This window comes from Brassica napus, chromosome A9, assembly GCF_020379485.1.
Source record: "Brassica napus cultivar Da-Ae chromosome A9, Da-Ae, whole genome shotgun sequence".
NCBI lineage: Eukaryota > Viridiplantae > Streptophyta > Magnoliopsida > Brassicales > Brassicaceae > Brassica > Brassica napus.
The window spans coordinates 44,861,452-44,887,567 of record NC_063442.1 but is presented as its reverse complement, the minus strand read 5'-3'; the positions used below and the strand labels follow the sequence as shown (position 1 = coordinate 44,887,567).

Below are 26,116 nucleotides of genomic sequence, written 5' to 3'. Positions count from 1 at the left end.
TAAATGATGTTAGATCATCTTTTTTTTGTAGTGAATGGAAACTTGAATCATCGAGCTCCTATATATGGAGTGTGTTTTTCGTACGCGGATGTGTGTCAATGTCTCTTTGTACACGAATCTTTGCGTGTCGATCAAATTCTAATTATTAGTTACAAATATATAATTTTTATATCATACCATAATTCTACTTTTCTTTTGCCTTCGATTTTATTCCTTGTATAATTAACCATTGGGAAAAATCTCACTTCATATACGTGAAGTCAAAATAACTGTTTTAACAACAGGTCAACGAAATAAAATATCTATAGGAGTCTGAATGAAATAAGAAAGAGAGATAGAACTATACATATCTTATATGACAAAAAGGATTTTTATTATTTTCAGCATTTACAATTTACAAAAGCTTCATGCCTCAATTCGTGATCGAGATTGTAACATAACGAAACGTGCGTAAGGATTAGAAACACAAGGGTTTAGGGTAACTTTGGGGGATTTTCACACTAAATATTCCTAAAGGAGAAAAACAAGAACTGGAAAAAGTCAAATGTAACAAGCACAGAAAGATATAGGTCAGATCACAGGACCCCTTATTAACTTGCAATCCAAGCAACTTCCACGACAGATGAAAAACAGTGTGTTCTACGTGATAATTAACCACTCACCAGCTGAAACTGATAGATTCAAAATGGAGATTCTTAGCCAAACCAGAGGAACATATCTTCGCAACATTTTGTCTCATCTTCCTCGGACCACACACAAGAACTCCCACACTCGAACCTTCCACGTCAAGTAGAAGTTCTGTTCATAGACACCAACAAACACCTAATTAGAATAACAAAATATATACTCGGATACGTATAGATGTGGAGAAAGGGTAATGTATATATTACTCGTTAGGTTAGGTCTTTCTCCATAATGCAGGTTGGTGCACTGTAGGAGCGATTCTTGTGGGGAACTTTCGATTTCTCTCAAGGAATTGTTACCACATGAGGTTGGAGAAGACGTTGGAGACGGAACGTCGACGTTCTGAACCTGTTTATTTTCGATGTTTCCGTACTTGTTCTTCTTGTTCCAAAACATAGCTGCACTTGAAGTCGCCATGATGCTCACACAGATGACTAAGATGTATATGATGTTTTTTGAAGTCAGTGAGTAGATCTTGTTGGTGTTGTGGTCGATCGGGTAAATGTAATACCTAGTGATGATACCGATAATTATCAAGAAGATCAAGAACGAGGATGAGATAATTCCGCCGAGCCATAGCCATGAGTTTGGTCCGAGGATTGATGAGATGGGCTGGTCTGAAAGACTTGGTTTAAACCATAGAGTTTTGATTTTCTCCGTGGGAGCTTCGCTTCTTGGTTCTTTCTCTCGGGTTATGAAGGCTTCGATTTTGATGTTTATGTCCGATGATAGTTGTGTTTGGAGACCGGATAATGGCAAGACAAGATCAAGCATGGAGATTTCTGAAGACTTCTTAAAAGCGCAAATCAGAGTGATTTTGGGGATTTTGCATTTTTGGTTTTGGCTTGTTGCGATCATATCACGGATGACCGAGATAAATGGAGTTATCCCGCTTCCTCCGCTCACCATAACCAGACCTTCATGCCTAGACCACCCCCAAGAAAACAAAAATAACGTTGAGTTGATATATCAATGTTTCTTGAGACGCAAGCAATCAAACTATTATTGTGTCTTTGAGATAGTATACCTTAAGAAATCAGTGGAAGCAGGACCGTAAGGACCCTCGACAGAAACAGCGAGGTGGTCGATCTCATCAGAAGAAGAAAGCCTCTGATAAAGCTTAGTTGACCATTTGCCTTCGCTCTTGATCACAACACTTAGCTTCTCTGGTTCGAGTTTGCTGCTTGAAGTAATCGTAAATGGATGCCATTGCAACTTCGAAATGCTCGGTATGTTCACAAACAATATGCTCGTCGGACTATAAACCAAACCTGTTTAATAAAGGAACATTATAGCTATTTATAAACTATTTGAATCACAATCACAATTATAAGAAGTTGTAAAATTTTGAGAACTCACTAGGGTTTTTGGAGAAAGTGAGCTCGATTGTGTGGGAAGGGAGAATCCGAGCAGAGAGGACACGGATGTTGTCACGTGACTGAAGAAACCTAAGGAAACGGTCGACCATGAAGATGTAGAAGCCAGGTAAAGCGATGAATGAAAATGTTATGCCGACGTGGAGGACGAAGAAAAGCATGAAGACGATGTAGAGATAGTGAGTGTAGAAGAAGACTTCAAAGAATCTCCTCCTTATCGCCGGAAATGTGGTGGCCCACATCAGAAGTCCGGCCACTAGTGATATCTCTCCCGCTAAATTCGAGATATCTTTTGTATCCCACATGAGCATCTGCGCCATTAATTAATTCAACGGCAGTTTTATTATTTACTACCAAGTATAAAGTGAAATGAAATACGTACAAGGTTGACAAAAAGAAATCACTGGATTTACTTCAATGAGATTCTTTCGGTTTATAAAACACACTTTTTTTGTCAGCGTTTATAAAAGCACATAAAAATGACATTAAATTATATTAATCAGATCGTAAAAGTCGTATACGATTTTCTTAGGATGAACACTTATCCTAAAGTTTCCACCTTGAAATGCGAGCTTCATTATTTTTCTTTTGTTTTTGAATCAAACGAATATTAATTGCTTAACATTCATCCCATGTGAAGACCCAATATTAAACATTTGACCGCAATATAATACTCTCTGTTTTCTTTTAAATGACGTCGTAAAAATTTCACACAAATTAAAACACTTAGTATAATTCATTTTCTACCATTCTTTATTAATTGAGATCATGTATTGTAAATCATTTGAAGTAAAGTAAATATGGGTAAATATAGTTTTTTATCGCTTATTTTTTTATTGTTTTCAGTAAAACGTCAGCTATATTGAAACTAAATTTTTTTTTCAAAACTTCATTTAAATAAAAACGGAAGAAGTACTATTTAATTATAATTATAAAAAGAACTTCATTCGTATGGAAGGTGCTCTATTCGGAGTGACGTTGACCGGGCATGGTATATTAGTTTGGACTTTGTCTTCGTATCTAGAGGCGGGGACCCAATTACTGAAATATTAGGCCGAGCCAAAATCGAATCCATATATTAACCTGGTTTTTGTTTTTTTGCTACTTAAATAAACCAAAAATATACCTGAGAGGTTTCATGCATAGAGACCCAATAGATGACGTAACATAGACCATGAACGGTGAAAATGGCTAGGACCATATGGCCGAGCCAAATATGGTATTTGATGCTTGACTCCGACGTAAGTCCCACCGCCGGTAGCAAAGACGACCCACGTGCCACCGGTAAGAACAAAAATGCTAAACATATGTTTCCAATCAGCCCTATCCTTAAGGCCGCTGACTCCAGCTTGGCTTGCCACCTTTAATTCATCAAAATTTTCTCAACTTTTGAAAACATACTAAACTGTCTATATAGTTCTCTTGATCTATTAAAACTTTATTTGATCAAAATGATTTAGTAAAGTTATTATGCAAAAAAAAAATTATTATGCAAATTTATCATGTGATGAACCATGAATTAACCATGATATAATAGACTAATAGTATTTTAGTAATCAGTATAATTATATTCATTTGTTTTGGCATAGATTTTCTATAATAATAAAAAAAAATCAGATATACATAAAATAAACGAATCAGATATAATCATAACATAACCATATATTATATTTTGTATGGTTGATAGCGAAAGAAGAAAGAAATGCTTACAAAGATTCGCCATGTGCGGCGGCTGATCGAGGAGTGATAGTGGCAAAGTTATTGCGCAAGTAAGTGATAAAGCTCCAAAGAAGAAGAGCCACAAACATAGCCAAGAACATGATCTCAGTCGCTGAGACTATCCCCAATGGTCCCTTCACTAACATTGGCTTTCTCAGTGCACTCAACACTCCTCCATTCGTCTCCCTTTATTATACAGAGAAACAAATTGTCAGAAGAATGATGAAAGGTATACAATTGTTCCGTCGACACCGAATCGGCGAATTTTATACCTAACGATATGGTGTGGATTCTTTCGTTTCTTGAAGTGAAGATAGACACATCCTAAACAAGCTACCACGACCATTGGGAACATATACATGAAAAGTGTCGTCCCTGTAATGCAAAAAGAAGAATATTAAGAAAAATTACTTGTTTTAAACAATTAAAAAGAAAAGATTACTAAACACAAACATTTATGTTTATAACCATCGGAGGATCCTAGAAAAGTATGAGTTAATGAGAGCAAAATAATGATTAATGGCTGGTGTAGTAAATCCATTTATTATTTGATCTTACAAACCTGAGGAACCAAAATAAGTTGATGCTCCAAACTTTAAACGCATATAAGGAAGCCACTTGTTGCGATAGGTAAGTGTTGGCATCATGATCCAAAGCATGATAGTTCCAAGGAAAACAACCATCATGAAGAACTTACTCACTCCCTTAATCATACCCTTAAACTCTTCTCCCGCAGATGGGCTCGAACCACCATTATTGCTTTTAGTGATCTCCATCCTCTTTCTCTCCTCTTTTTTTTTTCTCTCTCTCTGTCCTATGATTTTAAGAGATATGATCGCTTTAGTGAGAAGGACCAGCTAGCTTGTTGTGATGGTAGGAGCTTAGAGAAAGTATATATATAAAGAGAAAATTTTGAGTGGGAATTAGATGAAGTAAGCTAGTTGCATGCTCCATGCATGTGACTCTCCCCATGGATCTTGTTTTTTGTTTTCATTCATTATTTTTCATCCATTTGTTTTCTTTAAGGTCGAGATGGCGTAGAAAAGGGTATGAAGGAATAAAATCGATTTCTCTTTATATTTGAATATACTATATGTACACAACAAGAAATTGAATATACGGTATGTGCAACGTACGATAAGTTGGACAGAAAGTTGTGACACGTAGTACGTAAATATAAATTGTAACCAAGTTTTTGAAACCAAACATTTTGTTTAGTTGGATTACAACTATATTCAAATCTGTATTGAACCACTGGTGGCTAAATTACATTACCGCATCTAAAAAAATACTTCTCAAAATTCTATATGGTAAAGTAAATTATGCATGAACAATCAAGATCTTCGTGTGTACATCCTCCCGATCTCAAACAATTTAGTTCAGCTATAGGAATATGATTACAATTTATGTTGTTTCAATGGCAAGGTAGGGATATAAGCCTACATGGACACTATAAAATTATAATAGAAGACTCTGACTTGAGGAAGAAGAAGCCAAGCACCATGCTACCTTTTATTGCTCATAGCCTATTTGATAATTAACTATTCTAATTAAGGTGTTGATTGGTTAAAACCTGTCCAAGTACATCTCAAGCTCTTTCAGAAAAAAAAGGATACATTTCAAGTATGACATTAGATTTTCGTTTTAAGTAAGATAATATATATATATATATATATATATATATATATATATATATAACAAGTAAATTAAATACTAAGCTATATGGGTCAAAAAGCCCCATAGTTAGTGCCAAAAACTTTATATATATATATATATATATATATGTTTTTTAACAAGGATGTTCTGCAGTCCGTAGTCGCTCTTATAATTTTTCTGCAATCCGTAGTCACTCCTGATCCGGAGCCAGTCGGCGCTAATATTTTTAAGTGGCGTAAAGCATTATGTGGTCATGTAGGGTTTAGGGAGAATCAAACCCAGGAATGCGCAGCCAAACAGCTTGACGCTTAATTCTATCGGATACCACTAACCCACCATTATATGGTTAAAAACTCTATATATACACATTACATGTAACTGTGACGCAATAATTAGAGAAATTTTCTGGTATAACTATTTAAAAAAAAAAAGATTATCATAAAAATGGATCTTAAGGAAGAAAAATAATCAAAATAGGTTTATTAAAAAATAAAAATATATTTATATTCTAGGATTAACTAATTTAGACATAGAATTTATAGTTAAATGGTGAAATTTTGAAGATAAAGTTTTAAATTAAAAAAAAATTAAATTTTTGACAAAATTTTTAAAAAGACTATTTAAAAAAATTGTCTCAATAATTACTAAAAAGGTAACATAAAACAAGAACTCAGAAGTGCTTGCTACTTGCTAGAGATAAAAAGATATGATACCCCAAATTGGATGGTTGTAAAGAAGCTGGTTCGTGTTCGGTTCTGGTAGGTTCACCGAGTTCGTGCCGGTACATACGTGCGGAATGGACACGAGTTATATGTCGACTTATGTGTGTCATTGTCTTTCACCGCCCACGAATCTCACGCGTGTCAAAAAAAGGAATGTGCATTTTAAAGCCAACGAGGAAAAGATGAATCAGGCCCATTCCCATTCATATTCTTTCTTCTTCCTCCATCATCATTACATCACTTTACATTACACCAAGTTTTGACTTTTGTGTATATGCATTTTTAAATTCGAATTCGTTATATATTGTACATTTTAAAACTTTCGAGTCAAATTCCGAATAGCTATAACTTATCTATGGTGGGGTGGAAATTTTATTTTTTGGTCTACTACAGAAACTATACAAAAAAATATAAGACACATGACATGAGGTTTCGGTAAACAGTTTAACTCGATTCTGGTTGTTTTCATAAATTTGTTTATTCACTAACAATTAACAGTTTAAGTTTTTCACAAGTTTATTTATTCACTTACAATTAAGTGCACTGGGTATAAATTGGAGTATATGTTGGACACAAGAAATAAATTACCGACAGAACCAACAAACAAAAACAATAAAAAAGAGCATTAAGAACTTTAATGAATTAGCACACATGGACAATCTCCAATATACACCGAAGGGTATCAACACACATCGACAATCTCCAAGTGGTTGATATAGTTACACGTGTTTTTACCTCTTTTACATGGCTCTTGGGTAGCGTATAAGGATTAATGTAGGGAATTGGGCTTCGATAATCACTTGTACTGCCCATTTGGGACTTTAATGATCTTTGTGGGAAACCGTAAAAACGCAAAGGCAAAAAGACTCGAGAGCCCAAGAATGAAAATATTATGTAATTGACACAATAATAATAAGAATCAATGCAAATAGAATGGTCGTGTGAGAAGCAAAAATCACTTGCTGACTTTTTTTTCATCTTAGCTTTTGCTGGTGATGCCGTGAACCGCTCTCCCCGCTTTCAGTAGCCGCTGTCTCTTGCTTATCGCGGGTGGTTCCATGGTCCCTCGTTGTTCGGCGTTCCTGCAACAAAACATCGTCTCACCATTAGACAATTATTTTAACTCATAAAGACAATGTAAAGGCAAAAAATGGTTACATCGCGATAGAGTGAGTCTTCAGCTTCAAGCATATGTATGATATGTCCCATTTTAGGTCTCTTGTTTGCATCTGGATCCACACAACGCAAAGCAACGAGCAACACTCGTTTAAGAGCCTTTGAAGATGGTGGTTCGGCTATTTTGGGATCAACCACTTCTTCTGATCTTCGGTTTCCTACCATTGTTTTCAGCCACTCCACTAGATTTGTCTGTAAACCAAACATAACAAAGATAATTATGTATAAAACATAAGAGGGAATACAAACAAGGCTGGTCTAAAAATCAAACTAAAGATACCTCTCCTTGAGGGCGACTATAATCAACAGGCTTTCTTCCGGTGATTATTTCCATGATTAATATTCCAAAGCTGTAGATGTCACTCTTCTCGTTTAACATTCCGGTGCATGCATATTCCGGTGCTACATAACTGAACAAGTACAAAGTTGTTTCCTAAAGATTCAGATTTATAAAGGCTTTTATAGAATGATGATTCAGGAGAGAGAGAGTTTTACCCGAAGGTTCCCATGACACGGGTGGTCACATAACTGCTGTCGGAACCCAAGAGCTTAGCAAGTCCAAAATCCGAAACCTTAGCATTCCATTGGCGATCAAGCAATATATTGCTCGATTTTATATCCCGATGAACCACTTTTGGTTCTAGACCCTCGTGTAGATACGCCAATCTATATATACCAAAAGGTTTACATTGTTTAACAAAGATAGAGTAATAACAAACATAGTGGAATCTGTTTCAAAAAAAGAAAAAAAACATAGTGGAATCTATTTAAGTTGTTACCCTTTAGCCATCCCGAGTATAATGTTGATACGGATATCCCAAGAAAGAGGGCTAACATCGCCAACGTCACCGTGAATCCATTGCTCCAAATTGCCATTATCCACAAAGTCATACACCAGCATCCTTTTGTTGTAGAGACAACTCACACATTATTAGATCACAACATTGCTTTCTTCCCAAATTAAAAAAAAAAGAAGGAAAAATGAGCATCAACATTTACCTGTAAGCACCTTCAACGCAATAACCCAAAAGCCTGACAAGATTCTTGTGCCGTACACGCCCAATCACTTCCACTTCTACTTTGAATTCCTTCTCTGCCTGTCCCCTGTAAGTTAAAAAGACACACCAACTTAAAACTTTTAACAGTTGATGGAGATCAAATTCCAAAAGCATATTCTAGTACAGACACACATGACATAATCTATATACATATAATTCAATAATCCTAATCTAGAAACTGAGGAAAGGATCAAGCTTTGGATTGTAATTCGAGAGTAATGAATGACCTGTTATTAAGCAAGTTCTTGACGGCGACTTTAGTACCATCGTTTAAAACCCCACGATACACAATCCCGTAACCACCTTCTCCGATCACATTCTCTTCACACAGCCCATTCGTGGCCGCCTCGAGCTCTCTCAGAGTGTACCACCGTCCCCACCCGAGATGCGACACCTCCGGTCCAACGTTTCCGCTCCCCGAAAACGACGCCGTCTCGCTGGCACTCGCGGTTCCTCTACTCTCCCCACTCGACACTCGACCTGAGAACACCACTCTGTGCTCCACCTTCCCTATATCCACCTGGATCTCCCCCGGCGCCGGCGCCTGAACGATCTCTTTTATCTCCTTGGATATCGGCGGCGTAGCTACGCCGGCGGAAGCGGAACCGGCTCTCGGCTTGCGATTTTTGCGGCGAGAGGTTAGGCAGAGGGAGAGAAGGAAGAGAGCGATGACGATTAGAGATCCGAGCAAGATTCCGATAACGACCCATAGCCGGAGGCCGAAGATGGACGTCGGTTTCGAAAGCTCTGTGTTGAGGAAAGCAGCATCGTACATGGACATCCTAACTCTACTTTTTCTTTTGCTTTCACTCGCATTTCTTGCCGGGGTAAGACACGAACTTCCCGGCGAATTAAGTCAGACAAACTCCGGCCTGAATCTATGCTTGTTGTCGAGTGTTGAATCGATAGCAAGGAGAGTCGAGCACAAACCAACGAAAAAAAAAAAAAAGAAGATAATAATAATTTAAATTAAAAGAAAAAACAAGGAATTTAAACAAAGGCTTTCAAGTGATCTGTTTCTGTGTCTGTGTGGAATGAGCTGTCTTTCGAGTTTCTGTCCGAAGGTTTGAGTGATGGTTAGATGAAACGACGATTTTGTCCTTGTTTCTCGTGTAAGTCAAAGATTGCATTTGTAGTTTCCCAGTGGTTTTTAGGTAATTAATCAATGATGACATGACGGAGGGAGGGAGGGATAGTGACCTGAATTTTTTTTTATTTTTTTTTGTCACTCAAACTGAATTTACTTCTAAACTCTTTTCTTTTGCTGTCTGACCTTAAGCTTCATTATTTGTTTGTTTGTAAGAAAAAAAGTATCTTTAGTGTGGTCTCTAAATATTTTAGGTTTCCTCCTGATAAGGGTTTAGGTGGTGGGGCTGAAAGAGAACGCATTATCGCTATATCATATTCAATTATTCATGCCAACCAAGTAATGTAAGAAACTACAATAAATTAATATTCCAACAAGTCAATGACTTCTTAGAATTTCTAAATCACTTAGTAGCTTTTCTATACTAAGGCTGATCTAATTGTTACTTTCATGTTTTGTTAGAAACTGAAAATTAGCACATGTGTTACCAAGACCCAATCCAATTCCCACGATAAGAAGCCGAGAATCATACACATGGCTATGGGAATACTTCAATCATGGCCTCATGGGCTGATCACAGGTCCAAAGATGGACAAAATAATGACATCAGTCTTTTATTGGAAACTGAAGCTATTTATATTCTAAAAAGTCAAGTTAAATAATATGCTTTATGAAAACAAGTACTATAATTTACATATATTTATGAGAATTACTTTTCAAAATCATAAAAATAAGTACATAAATAACTAAACAATGACAAGAATGATTATGAAAGTATAGAAATGGATTAGAGGTATTGAAAAGATAACAAAGATAGACAAAAAAATTGTGGGGAACTATATATTCCATTTCTATATGAGAAGGTAAGATATAGGAATATTGAAAATATGAGCTAACAAGTTATTTTGTGTAAATTCATTCATAGTCATAACTTAGAGCACCTCCAACCATAGATACTTACTAATAATTAAAAAGAAAAATTAGGAAAATTAGGAAAAGAAGTAACAAAAGTTCTCAAAATATTATGATAAGTTGATAACACATGTTAATATGTGACTAGTTTAAGTTTCTTTTAAACATTAAAATTAGCTACATAACTAAACTTACAAAAATATTAGTTTTATTTGTTGATTTAGAACCCATCTTAGATACTAAACCAATGGAGGTGTTTTAAAGGTCCTTAAAACAAATTAACTTTTTTTATTTTTCAGGTTAAAGGAAGAAAAGGCATATATATTTGGTCTGAATCCAATCCTTGAGAATTTGGCAGCCACAACAACATGAATCTCTTTCTACACAAAAGTAACAACATAACACATAGATTTGAGAGAACAAAAGCATTGACTGAAGAGTCGAGATAAGCTGTGGGGAACTCTGTCTTGTGCAACTAAAGCCGACCATATACACTCACAAGAAGGACATAAGCGATGAAAAACGAAAAGAACTCTTTACATCTATCTACCAAAATTCTATCCCCTTTCTATAACCCACAGTTAGGAGTTACCATTATCATTCATAGAGCCCTGAGATTGTCTCTGCGTGGGCTTCTGAGTAGATGGTAGGTGATGATCAGATCAGAAGAACCTCCTACGAAGGTTACTAGTAGTAGCTTGATAAGAACGCATGAGCAATCCAACACCAATGCCAACACCAAGACACATCCCAAGGCCTATCCCAACTCCAACTCTGACACCTGCATTGAACCAAGAGAGTTGACCATCCTCATCCACGTACATCCCTTCAGGGTAGTAGTAGTAACTCTGTCCCACTTTCATTTCAGACTCATCGTCAACTTCTGATTCTTCCAGGATCTAATCATCAAACAACAAACAAGATAAGAACAAAGCTTGGACTAACCATCAATCAATCAGAAAAAAAGTGGTAAATCCGAAGCATACATGTAGTTTCCGTCCATCACCAGTGGCAAAAACGTGGTGGTCTTTGTCAACTTCCTCGTCCTCAGGGATAGAGTCGAGAGTCACGTGCCTAGCCACCTTCCTCCTTGGACTCGCCTGAATGGTCTTAGTCAAGATCACGGGAACACCCCCGCAGCAGCCAGCTATGTAAACCTCCACGGAGACGCCTAGCGCAGAGGAAGAAGAAGAAGAGCCGTTTCCTCCCATAGCCATGTAACAATCCAAGCCCCATCCAGTCTTGGGATCGCTCACCGTTCCGTTGTTACTCCACGCGCCTTCGATTCTATCTAGATTCCCGCACAGGACCATGTCCTCGCCATCGTAAACCTCGAGATCCACGTATCCGGCGACGCGCACGGTCTCGGTGCTGACGTAGGTCGCCTCCGAGGACTCCCGGTCGACTCTGTCGCGGCGGAGCTTAAGAGACGCCGTCTGGGAGGAAGGAATGCGAACGCCGTTGACCTCGAGGGAAGCGCCGGTTTCGCGGCGAGGGTGGCGAAGGGTGAGAGAGTCAGGGACGCTGTCGACGACGCACGGGGCGATGCGGACGTAGAACAACCGAACCTCCAGCCACGACGACTGCTGCGACAGCGTAATCGATGCCGCCGATGACGGCGCGACGCTGGAGGAGGATTTCATGTGGTGTGAATTGGTTGTACCCTGATGATGATTGTTATCCATCGAAATCATCATCCAGAACGATCAATTCAACAAAATCGAATTCGGAATCAGTTTGATGCTCAGATTGTGAGAATTCTATTCCGCTTGATGACCAGAGAATATGAGAACACATATATTTCGTTTTTAGGTTGACTTCTCTTTTATTTTTTGTTGGGGTTTGAGATATTTTGGAAGGTAAAACAAGGTCAAAGTTAAATTTGTATTGGAGACGAGGTAAAAACGGAGGGGTCAAAGGAGAAACCGACTAGATTATAACTATTCAGACTCCTCGCCACGTGTGTCAGTTTTTTTTGTTAATCAGTTTTTTCTTTTCTTTTAATATACTACTACTAAACTAGATGATGATCCTCTAATATCTTTTTAAACATTTTTTTATTAAGTCATAAAAAACATTTTTTAAATCAGATATATTGTCTTCTGACAATCGATCGATATTTGTGAAAGGTGTATTGATCGATATCCCTATAAGAACATCGATTGACACTTTCTTGTAATCAACAAACGACAGTTGAGATCCAAAATCTAGGTAGTTAACCAGTGAAACATTATCATCCCTGAGCACTGTGTTCAAGGGTTGAGCTCTAATATATCATGCATGCAACTGATAGACATCTATATGATTATAATCTCCAACACCTGAATAGAAACCATGCATCTAATATCTTTCCAATAAATTACATCCTCAATCATCTTTTTAGTCGAGCAATAGACTTGCTCAATTACGATTGCTATTTACATTTAAACCACAAAACAACAAACACTTAGAATTAATAAATTACTAGATTTAATAGGTTCCCTAACTCCTTATAGATTTTATCCCTAAATACTACAATTGAACATCTTATTTGAGAGAGTAATTCACTCATTAGGGTAATTTGAGTGGTATCACAATTATATCCTGATAAATTTCCTGGTAAATAATTTAGATGTTGAGTGAATAACTTGATTTATATATCACTCAAATAATAATGATATATAGTATTAGATTAAGAAGATATATCAAATGGGTTATGTGCTATCTTATATGGTTAAACATCATTCCATCAACACATATAGAATAGTTAAACAAGCATGATCCAGTAAAACCGCTTTAGGCATGATCCATTATTTTCTTACTTATATATGATTTTTTGTTTTTTGTGTGGTAGTGGTTGTACTACTGAGAAACAAAAAACACAAACTTGTGCATTAGACTTATCTATCAAAACCCAAAACCACTCCTTCCTCAAAATGTGCATTGTTGTAAGTTGAACAGATTCTTGAGATTTGGTCCTTAGATTCATGGATTCACCATTTATATTCATACTTTTTTTTGGCCACAAATCTCTTTAGGAGCTTATCCAGTGATGTTGAAATCAGTAAAAAGAGCCAGGTGACTGAAGCTCAATCTTTAGGAGCTTATCCATGGGTTTTTGGATGTTTGGTTTCAGACACGGAAGAAGAGATGTTTGGTTTCAGACAAGGAAGAAGAGATGCTATTTTGGGTATGATGATCTATTATCTTCTCTCTCTCTTCTAATATCATATTTTTCCAAAATTTTTATTTTCCTTTCTTAAAAGTTTTTGATGAAAAATTATTTTATGTTTACCTTTTTAATTTTTATTGTTTCGTCCCAACTTTAGCTGTACCCAAAGAACAACAACGGTCATCATCATCAACCTGCGACGGCAATCTTCACCAAAACCGGCCTCTTGGTATGATCTCTTATCTCTCTCTCTATTAATATCATATTTTTCTAAAGTTTTTTATTTTTTCTTTTTTAAAAGTTTTTGATAAAAAGTATTCTTTAAAGTTTCTCGAGAAATTATGTATTACATGATTGATTATATTAAGCTTAAGTGTAATTGTATAATGTGTGAAAACTAATAAAACATGGTATCCTGTCAATATCTTATTGATCGTTAGAGATTAGCATGTTCGTTTTGATTTCACAATTATCTTCGCTTGGTTTTCTAATGGATCTACTAATATCTAATTTCTCATTTCTTTTATTTTCTATTTCTTTTCTTTTTAAAAATTTTTGATGGAAAGTATTTGAGATAAAATTTATTTCACTCTTTTAGATAAACTATATATATGATGATTTATGTAATTTAAATGTAATTATATAATGTGTGAATACTAATCAAACATGATAGTCCGTTAATTAAATTTTATTGATCGTTAGAGATAAACATATTTGTTTTGATTTTTAGGCTAGTTATTTTTCAAAAAAAAAGTTTTCATCAAATTTTTTTAGAAAAAGTAATACTTTGATGATTTTTTTTTCACCTATGTATAATGTATACACTAAAATTTTATATTTTATACGTTATAATTTTTAACATTTAAAAAAAAATTATGAATCAATAATATTAATATAAAATTTTATCCGAAAGACTCACCATTAAATGCATAAACAAAAAAACAAACAAACTTAAATCCTATAATCCTAAGCATTATTCTAAACCAAACCCTAAACCCAACCTAAACTAATGCTAAACCTTTCCTATTACCTAAACTTTAAATTCTACCTAACCCTAAACCCTAGCTAAACCTAGACCTTAACCATATCTAACCCTAAACCCTACATAAACCTAACCCTAATCCCTAAACCCTTCCTACTACCTAAGCATATCTAACCGTAAACCCTACCTAACCCTAAACCCTATTTAACCCTAAACCCTACCTAACACTAAACCTTACCTAACCCTAAAACCCTACCTAAAACCTAACCCTAAACCATACTAACCCTAAACCCTACCTAACCCTAAATCCTACTAACCCTAAACCCTACTTAACACTAAACTCTACCTAACCTAAACCCTACCTCACCCTAAAACCTTTCTAAACCTAGATCATATCTAGCCCTAAACCCTACCTAACCCTAAACCCTACTAACCCTAAACCCTACCTAACCTAAACCCTACCTAATCCTAAAACCTTTCTAAACCTAAATCCTATCTAGCCCTAAACCCTACCTAACCCTAAACCCTACTAACCCTAAACCCTACCTAACCCTAAACCCTACCTAATTCTAAACTCTACCTAATCCTAAACCCTACCTAACCCTAAACCCTTTCTAACCCTAAATCCTTTCTAACCCTAAACCCTACTAACCCTAAACCCTACCTCACCCTAAACCTAACCTAACCCTAAATCCTACCTAATTCTAAACCCTACTAACCCTAAACCCTACCTAACCCTAAACCCTACCTACCCTTAACCCTACCTAACCCTAAACCCTACCTACCATAAACCCTACTTAACCATAAACCCTTTCTAACCCTAAACCCTACCTAACCCTAAACCCTTCCTAACCCTAAACCCTACTAACCCTAAACCCTGTCTAACCCTAAACCCTGCCTAACCTTAAACCCTACCTAATTCTAAACCCTACTAACCCTAAACCCTGCCTAACCCTAAACCCTACCTACCCTAAACCCTACCTAACCTTAAACCCTATCTAACCCTAAACCCTACTAACTCTAAACCCTGCCTAACCCTAAACCCTGCCTAACCCTAAACCCTGCCTAACCCTAAACCCTACCTAACCCTAAACCCTTTCTAACCCTAAACCCTTTCTAACCTTAAACCCTTTCTAACTCTAAACCCTACCTAACCCTAAACCCTGCCTAACCCTAAACCCTGCCTAACCCTTAACCCTGCCTAACCCTAAACCCTACCTAATTCTAAACCTTGCCTAACCCTAAACCCTACTAACCTTAAACCCTACCAAACTCTAAACCCTACCTAACCCTAAACTTTACCTACCGCTAACTCTACCTAACCCTAAACCCTACCTACCCTAAACCCTACCTAACCTTAAACCCTTTCTAACCCTAAACCCTACCTAACCCTAAACCCTACCTAACCCTAAACCCTATCTAACCCTAAACCCTTTCTAACCCTAAACCCTGCCTAACCCTAAACTCTGCCTAACCTTAAACCCTGCCTAACCTTAAACCCTACCTAATTCTAAACCCTACCTAACCCTAAACCCTACTAATCCTAAACCCTACCTAATCCTAAACTCTTTCTAACCCTAAACCCTACCGAACCCTAAACCCTTTCTAATCCTAAACCCTACCTAACCCTAAACCCTTTCTAACCCTAAACCCTACCTAACCCTAAAACCTGCCTAACCCTAAAACCTGCCTAATTCTAAATCCTGCCTAACCCTAAACCCTACCTAATTCTAAACCCTACCTAACCCTAAACCCTACTAACCTTAAACCCTACCTAACCCTAAACCTTACCTAACCCTAAACCCTTTTTAACCCTAAACCCTGCCTAACCCTAAAATCTACCTAACCCTAAACCCAACCTAACCCTAAACCCTGCTAACCTAAACCCTGCCTAAACCTAACCCTAAACCCTTTCTAACCCTAAACCATTTCTAACACTAAACCCTACCTAACCCTAAACCCTGCCTAACCCTAAACCCTTTCTAACCTTAAACCCAACCTAACCCTAAACCCTGCTAACCTAAACCCTGCCTAAACCTAACCCTAAATCCTACCTAAACCTAACCATAAATCCCATCTCAACTTTTATATTTGAGTGGTTTTGAATCAAATGATTTTATATTGTTTAGATACAAAATTAATTATTGTGTTGTTTAATAACATATTTAATAGTATAATGTTGTTTTTCATAATTAGAATAATAATTTTTTTTAAAACACTAACTTTATTAAACTTATGTTGAACTTAACTAGAAGAATGAATTTACTTGTATAATGAAAATTGTATTTAATTTAAAAATTTACAAAAAAAGTTTGATCATGATTCTATCTTAATAAAAGAGATAAATAGGATGGTAACTGGGAGCTGTGCCCTTTCCCTTCTCGTCGACGGAAGTGAATGTTCCTAAGATCGATACAGAGGTGCACTTGAAGTGGGGGATGTGCTGTCCCTATTGGAGGAACCCCCTCCCCATAAGGCTTGGGCCTTCTTTTTTATTTTATTTTTTGATCAAAGGACCTTCTTAATCCTCCAATCATGCAGTAGCTCACAACTTCTGCAGAGTCCTTGATACAAGGGATTGGGATACTAATCTTTTACTAGAATATTTTCACCCGAAGGATATCCCGCTTATTCTCAAACTGCGACCGAGCAACACATGGTCCATGGACGGGTATGCATGGAACTACACAAAATCGGGAGTTTACTCAGTAAAATCAGGATATAAACGGTTACAGGAGATCAAAGCGTGTGACGTTGAAGTTCAGGTTGTACAACCTAGTATCACTGGTTTACAGAGCCATGTGTGGAGCATTCATGCTCCTGGGAAGATGAGACACTTTATGTGGCAAGCCTTGACAGGATGCATTGCAACGACAGAAAGACTTGTTTATAGACACCTGGGCACTGATAGGAGCTGTCCTAGATGCGGTGACCCTGAGGAAACCATTAACCATCTTCTTTTTGAATGTCCCCCCGCCCTTCAGGTGTGGGCTTTATCAGACTATTTGTCCGTTCCGGGTTACTTCCCGAGTACCTCTATTTATCAAAACGTGAGCTTCCTCTTTTGGAAGAAGAAAAATGTGGCATGTATGGAACCACTTATTGAAACTTTCCCATGGATCTTATGGTACATTTGGAAGGCACGAAATGATAAAGTTTTTAATGGAAAAGAGGTATCACCTGTGGATACCCTCCAGCTTGCTTCCATTGAAGCCGAATGTTGGAGGAAAGCCAACCTACTTGAGGACAACGAGGATGAGGAAGCTCAATATATAAAGTATTTACCAAAAAACTCAATATTTTTGTAGGGGTTAGCCCATAGATTTTGAGAAAATTTCAAAAAATATGACATTATTGTTTTAATGCCTAGTGGCATCCTGAACTAACATTAGATGATGTTCAAAGAGGTTTTGAGCCTTTCTCGTCTCCGTTTATCAAGAAAATAATAATTTTATAGTGGTTATTCCATCGATTTAGGGGGTATTATGAAGTTTTATTAAATTAATTGATAAAAACAATTGAACGATGCTCATTTACCATGAAAAAGAGTTTAGCATACATTAATACAAATGTAGAATATGGTAGAAATTTTAAAACAACACTAAAGATTATAGGATTCAATATATAAAGAATTTACCAAAAACTCAATATTTTTGTAGGGGTTAGCCCATATATTTTGAGAAAATTTCAAAAAATATGACAACATTGTTTTAATGCCTAGTTGCATCCTCCACTAACATATGATGATGTTCAAAGAGGTTTGGAGCCTTTTTGCTCTCCGTTTATCAAGAAAATAATAATTTTATAGTGGTTATTCCATCGATTTAGGGGGTATTATGAAGTTTTATTAAATTAATTGATAAAAACAATTGAACGATGCTCATTTACCATGAAAAAGAGTTTAGCATACATTAATACAAATGTAGAATATGGTAGAAATTTTAAAACAACACTAAAGATTATATGCTTCAGTATATAAAGTATTTACCAAAAACTCAATATTTTTGTAGGGGTTAGCCCATATATTTTGAGAAAATTTCAAAAAATATGACAATATTGTTTTAATGCCTAGTGGCATCCTGCACTAACATTAGATGATGTTCAAAGAGGTTTTGAGTCTTTGTCGTCTCCGTTTATCAAGAAAATAATAATTTTATAACGGTTATTCCATCGATTTAGGGGGTATTATGAAGTTTTACTAAATTAATTGATCAAAACAATTGAACGATGCTCATTTACCATGAAAAAGAGTTTAGCATACATTAATACAAATGTAGAATATGGTAGAAATTTTAAAACAACACTAGAGATTATAGGTTTCAGTATATAAAGTATTTACCAAAAACTCAATATTTTTGTAGGGGTTAGCCCATAGATTTTGAGAAAATTTCAAAAAATATGACAATATTGTTTTAATGCCTAGTGGCATCCTGCACTAACATTAGATGATGTTCAAAGAGGTTTTGAGCCTTTTCCGTCTCCGTTTATCAAGAAAATAATAATTTTATAATGGTTATTCCATCGATTTAGGGAGTATTATGAAGTTTTACTAAATTAATTGATCAAAACAATTGAACGATGCTCATTTACCATGAAAAAGAGTTTAGCATACATTAATACAAATGTAGAATATGGTAGAAATTTTTAAACAACAATAAAGATTATAGGCTTCAGTATATAAAGTATTTACCAACAAACTCAATATTTTTGTAGGGGTTACCCCATAGATTTTGAAAAAATTTCAAAAAATATGACAATATTGTTTTAATGCCTAGTTGCATCCTGCACTAACATATGATGATGTTCAAAGAGGTTTGGAGCCTTTGTGCTCTCCGTTTATCAAGAAAATAATAATTTTATAGTGGTTATTCCATCGATTTAGGGGGTATTATGAAGTTTTACTAAATTAATTGATAAAAACAATTGAACGATGCTCATTTACCATGAAAAAGAGTTTAGCATACATTAATACAAATGTAGAATATGGTAGAAATTTTAAAACAACACTAAAGATTATAGGCTTCAGTATATAAAGTATTTACCAAAAACTCAATATTTTTGTAGGGGTTAGTTAGCCCATATATTTTGAGAAAATTTCAAAAAATATGACAATATTGTTTTAATGCCTAGTTGCATCCTGCACTAACATATGATGATGTTCAAAGAGGTTTGGAGCCTTTGTGCTCTCCGTTTATCAAGAAAATAATAATTTTTTAGTGGTTATTCCATCGATTTAGGGGGTATTATGAAGTTTTATTAAATTAATTGATAAAAAAAATTGAACGATGCTCATTTACCATGAAAAAGAGTTTAGCATACATTAATACAAATGTAGAATATGGTAGAAATTTTAAAACAACACTAAAGATTATAGGCTTCAGTATATAAAGTATTTACCAAAAACTCAATATTTTTGTAGGGGTTAGCCCATAGATTTTGAGAAAATTTCAAAAAATATGACAATATTGTTTTAATGCCTAGTTGCATCCTCCACTAACATATGATGATGTTCAAAGAGGTTTGGAGCCTTTGGCTCTCCGTTTATCAAGAAAATAATAATTTTATAGTGGTTATTCCATCGATTTAGGGGGTATTATAAAGTTTTACTAAATTAATTGATAAAAAAATTGAACGATGCTCATTTACCATGAAAAAGATTTAGCATACATTAATACAAATTTAGAATATGGTAGAAATTTTAAAACAACACTAAAGATTATAGGCTTTAATATATAAAGTATTTACCAAAAACTCAATATTTTTGTAGGGGTTAGCCCATATATTTTGAGAAAATTTCAAAAAATATGACAATATTGTTTTAATGCCTAGTTGCATCCTGCACTAACATATGATGATGTTCAAAGAGGTTTGGAGCCTTTGTCGTCTCCGTTTATCAAGAAAATAATAATTTTATAGTGGTTATTCCATCGATTTAGGGGGTATTATGAAGTTTTACTAAATTAATTGATAAAACAATTGAACGATGCTCATTTACCATGAAAAAGAGTTTAGCATACATTAATACAAATGTAGAATATGGTAGAAATTTTAAAACAACACTAAAGATTATAGGCTTCAGTATATAAAGTATTTACCAAAAACTCAATATTTTTGTAGGGGTTAGCCCATAGATTTTGAGAAAATTTCAAAAAATATGACAATATTGTTTTAATGCCTAGTTGCATCCTACACTAACATATGATGATGTTCAAAGAGGTTTGGAGCCTTTGTGCTCTCCGTTTATCAAGAAAATAATAATTTTATAGTGGTTATTCCATCGATTTAGGGGGTATTATGAAGTTTTACTAAATTAATTGATAAAAACAATTGAACGATGCTCATTTACCATGAAAAAGAGTTTAGCATACATTAATACAAATGTAGAATATGGTAGAAATTTTAAAACAACACTAAAGATTATAGGCTTCAGTATATAAAGTATTTACCAAAAACTCAATATTTTTGTAGGGGTTAGCCCATATATTTTGAGAAAATTTCAAAAAATATGACAATATTGTTTTAATGCCTAGTTGCATCCTCCACTAACATATGATGATGTTCAAAGAGGTTTGGAGCCTTTTTGCTCTCCGTTTATCAAGAAAATAATAATTTTATAGTGGTTATTCCATCGATTTAGGGGGTATTATGAAGTTTTACTAAATTAATTGATAAAAAAAATTGAACGATGCTCATTTACCATGAAAAAGATTTAGCATACATTAATACAAATGTAGAATATGGTAGAAATTTTAAAACAACACTAAAGATTATAGGCTTCAGTATATAAAGTATTTACCAAAAACTCAATATTTTTGTAGGGGTTAGCCCATAGATTTTGAGAAAATTTCAAAAAATATGACAATATTGTTTTAATGCCTAGTTGCATCCTGCACAACTAACATATGATGATGTTCAAAGAGGTTTGGAGCCTTTGTGCTCTCCGTTTATCAAGAAAATAATAATTTTATAGTGGTTATTCCATCGATTTAGGGGGTATTATGAAGTTTTAATAAATTAATTGATAAAAACAATTGAACGATGCTCATTTACCATGAAAAAGAGTTTAGCATACATTAATACAAATGTAAAATATGGTAGAAATTTTAAAACAACACTAAAGATTATAGGCTTCAGTATATAAAGTATTTACCAAAAACTCAATATTTTTGTAGGGGTTAGCCCATATATTTTGAGAAAATTTCAAAAAATATGACAATATTGTTTTAATGCCTAGTTGCATCCTCCACTAACATATGATGATGTTCAAAGAGGTTTGGAGCCTTTGTGCTCTCCGTTTATCAAGAAAATAATAATTTTATAGTGGTTATTCCATCGATTTAGGGGGTATTATAAAGTTTTACTAAATTAATTGATAAAAAAATTGAACGATGCTCATTTACCATGAAAAAGAGTTTAGCATACATTAATACAAATTTAGAATATGGTAGAAATTTTAAAACAACACTAAAGATTATAGGCTTCAGTATATAAAGTATTTACCAAAAACTCAATATTTTTGTAGGGGTTAGCCCATATATTTTGAGAAAATTTCAAAAAATATGACAATATTGTTTTAATGCCTAGTTGCATCCTCCACTAACATATGATGATGTTCAAAGAGGTTTGGAGCCTTTTTGCTCTCCGTTTATCAAGAAAATAATAATTTTATAGTGGTCATTCCATCGATTTAGGGGGTATTATAAAGTTTTATTAAATTAATTGATAAAAAAAATTGAACGATGCTCATTTACCATGAAAAAGATTTAGCATACAATAATACAAATTTAGAATATGGTATAAATTTTAAAACAACACTAAAGATTATAGGCTTTAATATATAAAGTATTTACTAAAAACTCAATATTTTTGTAGGCGTTAGCCCATATATTTTAAGAAAATTTCAAAAAATATGACAATATTGTTTTAATGCCTAGTGGCATCCTGCACTAATATAAGATGATGTTCAAAGAGGTTTTGAGCCTTTGTCGTCTCCGTTTATCAAGAAAATAATAATTTTATAGTGGTTATTCCATCGATTTAGGGGGTATTATGAAGTTTTACTAAATTAATTGATAAAAACAATTGAACGATGCTCATTTACCATGAAAAAGAATTTAGCATACATTAATACAAATGTAGAATATGGTAGAAATTTTAAAACAACACTAAAGATTATAGGCTCAATATATAAAGTATTTACCAAAAACTCAATATTTTTGTAGGGGTTAGCCCATATATTTTGAGAAAATTTCAAAAAATATGACAATATTGTTTTAATGCCTAGTGGCATCCTGCACTAACATTAGATGATGTTCAAAGAGGTTTTGAGCCTTTGTCGTCTCCGTTTATCAAGAAAATAATAATTTTATAATGGTTTTTCCATCGATTTAGGGAGTATTATGAAGTTTTACTAAATTAATTGATCAAAACAATTGAACGATGCTCATTTACCATGAAAAAGAGTTTAGCATACATTAATACAAATGTAGAATATGGTAGAAATTTTAAAACAACACTAAAGATTATAGGCTCAATATATAAAGTATTTACCAAAAACTCAATATTTTTGTAGGGGTTAGCCCATATATTTTGAGAAAATTTCAAAAAATATGAAAATATTGTTTTAATGCCTAGTTGCATCCTCCACTAACATATGATGATGTTCAAAGAGGTTTGGAGCCTTTTTGCTCTCCGTTTATCAAGAAAATAATAATTTTATAGTGGTCATTCCATCGATTTAGGGGGTATTATAAAGTTTTACTAAATTAATTGATAAAAAAAATTGAACGATGCTCATTTACCATGAAAAAGATTTAGCATACATTAATACAAATTTAGAATATGGTAGAAATTTTAAAACAACACTAAAGATTATAGGCTTTAATTTATAAAGTATTTACCAAAAACTCAATATTTTTGTAGGGGTTAGCCCATATATTTTGAGAAAATTTCAAAAAATATGACAATATTGTTTTAATGCCTAGTGGCATCCTGCACTAACATTAGATGATGTTCAAAGAGGTTTTGAGCCTTTGTCGTCTCCGTTTATCAAGAAAATAATAATTTTATAATGGTTATTCCTTTTATTTAGGGGGTATTATGAAGTTTTACTAAATTAATTGATCAAAACAATTGAACGATGCTCATTTACCATGAAAAAGAGTTTAGCATACATTAATACAAATGTAGAATATGGTAGAAATTTTAAAACAACACTAGAGATTATAGGCTTCAGTATATAAAGTATTTACCAAAAACTCAATATTTTTGTAGGGGTTAGCCCATAGATTTTGAGAAAATTTCAAAAAATATGACAATATTGTTTTAATGCCTAGTTACATCCTACACTAACATATGATGATGTTCAAAGAGGTTTGGAGCCTTTGTGCTCTCCGTTTATCAAGAAAATAATAATTTTATAGTGGTTATTCCATCGATTTAGGGGGTATTATGAAGTTTTAATAAATTAATTAATAAAAACAATTGAACGATGCGCATTTACCATGAAAAAGAGTTTAGCATACATTAATACAAATGTAGAATATTGTAGAAAATTTAAAACAACACTAAAGGTTATAGGCTTTAATATATAAAATATTTACCAAAAACTCAATATTTTTGTAGGGGTTAGCCCATAGATTTTTAGAAAATTTCAAAAAATATGACAATATTGTTTTAATGCCTAGTGGCATCCTGCACTAACATAGATGATGTTCAAAGAGGTTTGAGCCTTTGTCGTCTCCGTTTATCAAGAAAATAATAATTTTATAACGGTTATTCCATCGATTTAGGGGGTATTATGAAGTTTTACTAAATTAATTGATCAAAACAATTGAACGATGCTCATTTACCATGAAAAAGAGTTTAGCATACATTAATACAAATGTAGAATATGGTAGAAATTTTAAAACAACACTAGAGATTATAGGCTTCAGTATATAAAGTATTTACCAAAAACTCAATATTTTTGTAGGGGTTAGCCCATAGATTTTGAGAAAATTTCAAAAAATATGACAATATTGTTTTAATGCCTAGTGGCATCCTGCACTAACATTAGATGATGTTCAAAGAGGTTTTGAGCCTTTGTCGTCTCCGTTTATAAAGAAAATAATAATTTTATAATGGTTATTCCATCGATTTAGGTAGTATTATGAAGTTTTACCAAATTAATTGATAAAAACAATTGAACGATGCTCATTTACCATGAAAAAGAGTTTAGCATACATTAATACAAATGTAGAATATGGTAGAAATTTTAAAACAACACTAAAGATTATAGGCTTCAGTATATAAAGTATTTACCAAAAACTCAATATTTTGTAGGGGTTAGCCCATATATTTTGAGAAAATTTCAAAAAATATGACAATATTGTTTTAATGCCTAGTTGCATCCTCCACTAACATATGATGATGTTCAAAGAGGTTTGGAGCCTTTGTGCTCTCCGTTTATCAAGAAAATAATAATTTTATAGTGGTTATTCCATCGATTTAGGGGGTATTATAAAGTTTTACTAAATTAATTGATAAAAAAAATTGAACGATGCTCATTTACCATGAAAAGATTTAGCATACATTAATACAAATTAGAATATGGTAGAAATTTTAAAACAACACTAAAGATTATAGGCTTTAATATATAAAGTATTTACCAAAAACTCAATATTTTTGTAGGGGTTAGCCCATATATTTTGAGAAAATTTCAAAAAATATGACAATATTGTTTTAATGCCTAGTGCATCCTGCACTAACATAGATGATGTTCAAAGAGGTTTGAGCCTTTGTCGTCTCCGTTTATCAAGAAAATAATAATTTTATAATGGTTATTCCATCGATTTAGGGGGTATTATGAAGTTTTACTAAATTAATTGATAAAAACAATTGAACGATGCTCATTTACCATGAAAAAGAGTTTAGCATACATTAATACAAATGTAGAATATGGTAGAAATTTTAAAACAACACTAAAGATTATAGGCTTCAGTATATAAAGTATTTACCAAAAACTCAATATTTTTGTAGGGGTTAGCCCATAGATTTTGAGAAAATTTCAAAAAATATGACAATATTGTTTTAATGCCTAGTTGCATCCTACACTAACATATGATGATGTTCAAAGAGGTTTGGAGCCTTTGTGCTCTCCGTTTATCAAGAAAATAATAATTTTATAGTGGTTATTCCATCGATTTAGGGGGTATTATGAAGTTTTACTAAATTAATTGATAAAAACAATTGAACGATGCTCATTTACCATGAAAAAGAGTTTAGCATACATTAATACAAATGTAGAATATGGTAGAAATTTTAAAACAACACTAAAGATTATAGGCTTCAGTATATAAAGTATTTACCAAAAACTCAATATTTTTGTAGGGGTTAGCCCATAGATTTTGAGAAAATTTCAAAAAATATGACAATATTGTTTTAATGCCTAGTTGCATCCTGCACTAACATATGATGATGTTCAAAGAGGTTTTGAGCCTTTGTCGTCTCCGTTTATCAAGAAAATAATAATTTTATAATGGTTATTCCATCGATTTAGTGAGTATTATGAAGTTTTACTAAATTAATTGATAAAAACAATTGAACGATGCTC

At 33.9% G+C, this 26,116-nt stretch overlaps 3 protein-coding genes across 5 annotated transcripts; all 3 read right to left on the bottom strand.

Moving 5' to 3' along the window:
- Nucleotides 1-354: 354 nt before the first annotated feature.
- Nucleotides 355-4,659, bottom strand: LOC106434186 (ferric reduction oxidase 2). Its single transcript, XM_048742033.1, has 8 exons — nt 4,342-4,659; nt 4,052-4,154; nt 3,771-3,965; nt 3,187-3,421; nt 2,044-2,371; nt 1,712-1,955; nt 891-1,609; nt 355-798 (listed from the first exon to the last, which is right to left on the bottom strand). The coding sequence occupies exons 1-8, from the start codon at nt 4,553-4,555 to the stop codon at nt 659-661; spliced, it is 2,178 nt and encodes a 725-aa protein (XP_048597990.1). The 5' UTR covers nt 4,556-4,659; the 3' UTR covers nt 355-658.
- A 2,106-nt stretch (nt 4,660-6,765) lies between these two features.
- On the bottom strand, nt 6,766-9,446 carry LOC106434187 (probable serine/threonine-protein kinase At1g01540). Of its 2 annotated transcripts, XM_048742031.1 has the most exons (8): nt 8,619-9,446; nt 8,333-8,437; nt 8,113-8,235; nt 7,829-7,999; nt 7,614-7,743; nt 7,316-7,525; nt 7,227-7,239; nt 6,766-7,187 (listed from the first exon to the last, which is right to left on the bottom strand). In XM_048742031.1, exons 1-8 carry the CDS (start codon nt 9,170-9,172, stop codon nt 7,132-7,134), a joined length of 1,362 nt encoding a protein of 453 aa, XP_048597988.1. In that variant the 5' UTR covers nt 9,173-9,446; the 3' UTR covers nt 6,766-7,131. The 2 variants fall into 2 exon arrangements, with proteins under 2 accessions (XP_048597988.1, XP_013730478.2); XM_013875024.3 differs by having other exon boundaries at nt 6,766-7,239; nt 8,619-9,445.
- Nucleotides 9,447-10,696: 1,250 nt separating this feature from the next.
- LOC106434139 (uncharacterized protein At1g01500) lies at nt 10,697-12,208 on the bottom strand. 2 transcript variants are annotated; one of them, XM_013874965.3, is made up of 2 exons: nt 11,377-12,208; nt 10,697-11,289 (listed from the first exon to the last, which is right to left on the bottom strand). In XM_013874965.3, the coding sequence occupies exons 1-2, from the start codon at nt 12,085-12,087 to the stop codon at nt 11,053-11,055; spliced, it is 948 nt and encodes a 315-aa protein (XP_013730419.2). In that variant the 5' UTR covers nt 12,088-12,208; the 3' UTR covers nt 10,697-11,052. The 2 variants fall into 2 exon arrangements, with proteins under 2 accessions (XP_013730419.2, XP_048597989.1); XM_048742032.1 differs by having other exon boundaries at nt 10,697-11,291; nt 11,388-12,208.
- Nucleotides 12,209-26,116: the final 13,908 nt, after the last annotated feature.

Coding starts and splice junctions, on each gene's coding strand:
- LOC106434187 (XM_013875024.3), bottom strand. CDS start 9,172: ATGTCCATGTACGATGCTGCTTTCCTCAACACAGAGCTTTCGAAACCG. Junction 8,438..8,618: donor AAGAACTTGCTTAATAACAG/GTCATTCATTAC, acceptor TTTAACTTACAG/GGGACAGGCAGAGAAGGAAT. Junction 7,744..7,828: donor CGTGTCATGGGAACCTTCGG/GTAAAACTCTCT, acceptor GTACTTGTTCAG/TTATGTAGCACCGGAATATG.
- LOC106434186 (XM_048742033.1), bottom strand. CDS start 4,555: ATGGAGATCACTAAAAGCAATAATGGTGGTTCGAGCCCATCTGCGGGA. Junction 3,966..4,051: donor AATCCACACCATATCGTTAG/GTATAAAATTCG, acceptor TGTATAATAAAG/GGAGACGAATGGAGGAGTGT. Junction 2,372..3,186: donor CTATGCATGAAACCTCTCAG/GTATATTTTTGG, acceptor TTAATGGCGCAG/ATGCTCATGTGGGATACAAA.
- LOC106434139 (XM_013874965.3), bottom strand. CDS start 12,087: ATGATGATTTCGATGGATAACAATCATCATCAGGGTACAACCAATTCA. Junction 11,290..11,376: donor GTGATGGACGGAAACTACAT/GTATGCTTCGGA, acceptor TTTGATGATTAG/ATCCTGGAAGAATCAGAAGT.